This window comes from Galeopterus variegatus, unplaced genomic scaffold (assembly GCF_000696425.1).
Source record: "Galeopterus variegatus unplaced genomic scaffold, G_variegatus-3.0.2 Scaffold4643, whole genome shotgun sequence".
NCBI lineage: Eukaryota > Metazoa > Chordata > Mammalia > Dermoptera > Cynocephalidae > Galeopterus > Galeopterus variegatus.
This window is the reverse complement of record NW_007730754.1, coordinates 177054-182024: the sequence shown is the minus strand read 5'-3', so window position 1 is coordinate 182024 and position 4971 is coordinate 177054. Positions and strand designations below refer to the sequence as shown.

General features: G+C 53.4%; 1 protein-coding gene and 1 pseudogene across 1 annotated transcript; both read left to right on the top strand.

The window, feature by feature from the left end:
- Positions 1–1479: 1479 nt before the first annotated feature.
- Positions 1480–2208, top strand: LOC103603508 (annotated as a pseudogene).
- A 146-nt stretch (positions 2209–2354) lies between these two features.
- Positions 2355–4064, top strand: LOC103603507 (trichohyalin-like). Its single transcript, XM_008588040.1, has 8 exons — positions 2355–2509; positions 2816–2939; positions 3028–3078; positions 3227–3307; positions 3425–3481; positions 3604–3663; positions 3795–3859; positions 3950–4064. Exons 1-8 carry the CDS (start codon positions 2355–2357, stop codon positions 4062–4064), a joined length of 708 nt encoding a protein of 235 aa, XP_008586262.1.
- The last annotated feature ends 907 nt before the right edge of the window (positions 4065–4971 follow it).

The following is a 4971-nucleotide window of genomic DNA, read 5'->3' as shown; positions in this document are numbered from 1 at the left end:
ATCTGTGTCTTTGTGAACATCTAAGAAAGTTCCTCTGGGGCGTATACCCTGTAGTGGATTGCAGGTCATGGACGTGACCATACACAGTCACCAATTGTTCACAATTGATCCCTCAAATGGCCCACACGGATAGTGCTGGTGGCCGTGTGCGTGGGTCCCTGTTCTCTCACATCATTGCTTAGATTTTTTTTTTTTTTTTAATTTCTCATTGCTTAGATTTGATGTCAGCGAACATCTTCATTTTGGCTGCTCTGGTGGAGGTAAAGAGCAGAGTTTCTCTTCCTCTTGTCGAGTGTTAAAGGACTGCTGTCTAGGTTGCCACATCAGATCCAAGAGCCCCTCCCTCCCTTTGGTTTTTGGTCTTTCTAAGAGTGGCGTCAGGATTTCTCATATATTCTATATTTATACATTCTCATCTTATTGAAAAGATCTTTTCCCATTCTGTCACCCATTTGTAAAATCTGTCTGTGGTGTCTTTTTGTTCCAAGTGGATTGTTTTTAATTTAGATATAATGACATAGAATAAAATGGGCACCTCTTAAGTGGTCAGTCCGTTCAACAAGTTTTGACTAATGTGTGCAGCCAGGTACTCAACCTCCAATCAAGGTAGAGAACACTACCTTCACCACAGTGTCTTTTGATAAGCAGAAACCCCTAAGTTTGATGTAATTCAGTGCACGAGCTTTCCCTCCACAGGTTGTGCCTGCTGTGTTGTGCTTAAGAAATCTTTCCCCATTCCAAAGTCCCAAGTATAACAGCTTCCCCATGTAAGTTTCTGATCCTTCAGGTGTTACCTTTTATATTGAGTGTAAAGCAGCTGTCTAATTTTATTCCTCTTTTTGTCATGAGCCAGTTTTCCCAGCACCATTTGTCCCGTGGTCATGAGGATGCCTCCTCAACAGCCACCTTGCCGCCTGCCTTAGTCTTGGTTCCCATTCCTACTTGCTGGTGGCTGTCCGAGGAACAAGCACGTGCCCTAGTTCTGGCTCGTACGAGGTGAGGGAAAGTCTGTGAAAGGCTCCCCCCAAAAGAGACTTACAAGATAGAGCAGAATGACTCGCTCTTTTAGGCCCCTCATGGTTACAAGGTGTCTGCAGCACTTCCAGGAATATTCTCCAAGCTTTCCTAGTTCTCTTGCTTCTCTGCGGCCCTCCAGTGCTATGTTAGACCTTAGCAAGAGGGTATCTCTCATTTCTTAAAATCTTAAAAGGTATGCTGCTAGTACTTCCTCCTTATTAATTATTTATTTTTTTTTTTTTTTGGCAACTGGCCAGTACAAGGCATCCTTACTATGTTTACTGCACCTTTTTATTAAGTAGTCTTTATCAGTTTAAGGAGTCCTTTCTATCCCTCTTTCATAAGAGCTTTAAAAATTATCACTAGATGCTGAACTTAATCATGTTTTCAGCATCTCCACCTTTTGTCTGCCTATGTGGTGAATGAAATTGATTTTCTAATCCTGAACAATCCTTGAAATAGCTCTGCTTGTTTTCCATGTATCTTTTTCTGTTACCCCTTTGTTAGCTAATAATTTATTTTGAATTTTTGCATCCAAGTTCATAATTGAAATTGGCCAAATAAAGTCAGGTTTTAAAAGGACAAGTTTACCTGCAGTCTCACATGATAATGAAATAGCTTGTCTTTCTCCTGTTTCCTTTATAGATTTTCCCATGAGCATTATATCTTAGTTATCTTAACATAAATACTAAATCATATTCTACTTTTCTCTGGACAGCATTGTAGCTCTATGCATGCCACATAATATTCAAATACATCATTTCAATCATTACAATTGTTTCCTTTTTTGTGGTTTCTGTAACTGCTTCAATGAACCATTTAATGATTTACTGGAGTGGGTATATTTTATTTATTTATTTTTTTTTGCTGTACAGGCATCCAAACCCTTGACCTTGGGGTTACAAGGCTAAGCAGCCAGCCCTTGCAGTGGGTTTAAAACAACAACAAAAAAAATTTCTTTCTGGGATAAATTCCCAGGAGTGGGATAATTGGGTCAAAAGATATAAACATATTAATGGATCCTGATACATATTTCCAAGTCTTTTCCACAAGAGAGATTGATCGGTTTGGAAGTGCCAGCTGCAATGTGGGGGAGCCAATCGCCTCAATTTTCCTGCCTCAGGCATTATTTTATTAATGTTTTATTGGTCCGATTGTGGCTCTTTGAAAAAACTGTAGATGATGGACTAAGTATATGATCCTGCCCGACTCACGTCTGCCCGGCTTGGTGGGGGGTGGGGGGAGGCTGCGCTCGGGCGCCCCCTGTCGTCCATTGTGACGCCGGCCACAGGCCGGTTGGCAGAAGCAGGCGGTTTCCCGGCCGAGCCTTGGGAGCCATGGCCGAGATGAAAGAGCTGCTGCTGCAGCTGCAGAAAGACAACCGCGATGGTCGCCTACGGAAGCAGGAGCTGGAAGAGCTGGTGCGCGGGCTAGAGGCCGAGAGCGAGAACCTCACCGGGCGCCTGCACGACCTGCGCGAGCGCGAGCGCAGGTGTGTGGGGCTCTAGGCCCGAGGGGCAGGAGGGAGCGCAAGGGTTGGCCCTGTGGGTGGCGGCGCTGGGGGACTCACAGAGTGTTCGCTGACGCCCCCGGGACCACACCTGCGCTCTATGCCATTAGGACCGGGGAGATACACCCAGGGGACCCGGGAGGGGAAGGATGGTACTGGCTCCCCAGGGACCCGGCGAGGGCTTCCCCGGCCCCGACCCCAAGCCCGCAGCTGGTCCCTCCCGGGTACCCGGGGATCCTGTTCGCCCGCCGCCACCGCCGTAGCACCGGCCTCAGTTTCCCTCTGCAGCCTGAAGCGGAGGCGAAGCCAGGCGGCGCGAGCTCCTCGAGGGGAGGCGCGCGAGGCAGCGCGGGAGAGCGCGGAGAGGGCGCGCGGACAGCTGGAGGCGGCGGAGCGGCAGAAGCAGGACATGGTGGGGTGCTGGCCGGCTTTGGGCGGGGCCGAGGGAGGGGGCGGGGCCCCTGGAGAGGCCTGGATATTCCCCTCGACCCTGTCCGCAGGAGCAACACAACCGACAGCTGCAGGAGCAATGGGAAGAGCTGTCCAGTCAGGTACGTGTAGGGGATGGGAAAGCCTCCGTCCTTCTCTGCAGTCCTGCTCTGGTCCCCGTCCCCGTTTCCGCCCCGTCCCCTCCTTGCAGGACACCCCACAGCCTCTAGAAGCCCCGTAAGCCCCGCCCTCACAAGCCCCACCCCTCAGCTGTTCTACTACGGAGGGGAGCAGCTGAGTCAGCACCGCGCGGAGCAGCAACTGCAGGAGACCCAGCTGGCGGCGCTGCAGGTGCTTGGGCGGGGCCCCGAGGACCGGGGTAGGGGCGGAGCGGCAGGGGCGTGGGCGCTGAGGCGCGGCAGGGTGCGCGCGTAACGGGCTTCTGACATGCTTTGGTTCCTCCCGAAGAAGCAGCTGGAGCTGGTGGAGGCCAAGTACGCTATGCAGGCGGAGAGCCTGCGGCAGGTGCGGGCCGATTCGGGGTTTTGTGGGAGGATCGGCCTCTTGTGTGGGTGGGACCTGGCCAGGTCTAGGAGAGTGCGGAGGGGTGTGTCCCCCTAGTCCAATCAGAGCTCTTCTCATCCTAGAGCGCGCAGCGGAAGGAAGAGGACTGGGCCAGCTTCCAGGAACAGAGCGGGGTCCTGCAGGTGCGCCCCCTCCTCCCTCAGAGCCGCCACCTCCGACGACACTGCGGCCTCCACTCCTCCTCCGCTAGCCCTGCGGGGCCCGGACTCCCGCCTCCTCCCGCAGCCTGAGTCCTCACTCCCACCCCCTCTAGGAGCTGCAGGGGAAGGTGATGGAGGCGGCGGCTGCGCTGGACGCCTCGCGTGGCGGCCCGGAACCGTAAGGGAGTTAGGACTGTTGAACGCAGCAGGGAGACTGTGGGGCCGAGGCAGATCGCCCATCTCGATACCCGCCCCCGCAGGTATCGAGATNCGCCATCCGCTGGGGGCTCCCGCGCCTCGGCTCGGACGCCGCTTTCCGCCGCCTGCGCTACGTGCTGTCCCCGCTGCTTGAGCTGCGCGTGCACGGGCTGCTGCCCGCCTAGCGCGCATCACGCCGGCTGCGGCCGTCTGCACCTCTGTCTCGGTGTGGTTTCTGGGGCGACTGGGGGAGGCGGAGGGGAGACGGCCGGGAGTGGGGCTCTTGTGTCCCTCGGGGCCCAGCGACCTGCCGTAGCACCTCGGCTCAGCGGGTATTGAGCCTTCCTGGCAGACCCTGCGTCCCTGGAGGCGGCCCCGGGCGCCCCGCAGCGGAGTGGGCGACCTGAGCCAGGCCCTCAGGCTGGCCTTTCCCACAGCCCCCGGGGCTGCACGTCAGGTTGGTGAGCGTCTGATTACTGAACTTGTGCTTCCCCCCCGCTCTCTGCTAGTGAGCCTGAGTCTTGCGGGGCAGGGGGCGCTGGCCGGTCAGGTTTTCTCCGTGGAGCTGCGGTTCCTTTGTCGGCTGCCTGCTTAGTTCCCTCTGGGCGAGTTCCCCGTCCCGACGCGGGCAGCGAGTGGTCCTCCCTGTGGCTCGCTTCCCTTGCTTTGCGTCTGGGTGCTGCTGGTAGTGTGCCCTGACGAATGTGGGCTTCCTGGGAGTCGTCTTTTTATTCCTGTGAGATGTTCTGCTTAGGAGAAATGAACCTTGAGTTCCATTTTGTCTGATACGAATATTGCTGTACTTATTTTTATTAGTGAAACTGTTCAATGTGTCTACATCCTTGTGGAAATATACGTGGGTTTTTGCCTATGGCCTTTTAACAGTCATTTTCTTATTGAAATTTTTTTCTGGAATCCTGTGTATCAAATTTTATAAAATTTTAAAATTATGCTTTTTGTCCTAAAGAATCCAGTTGTGCCTGGAAGTCATAAAAATATTCTCATATTTTCTTTTTAAAAAATATTTATTCGGGCGGCTGGCAGGCAGTGGATCCGAACCCTGGACCTTGGTGTTATGACACCACGCTCTAA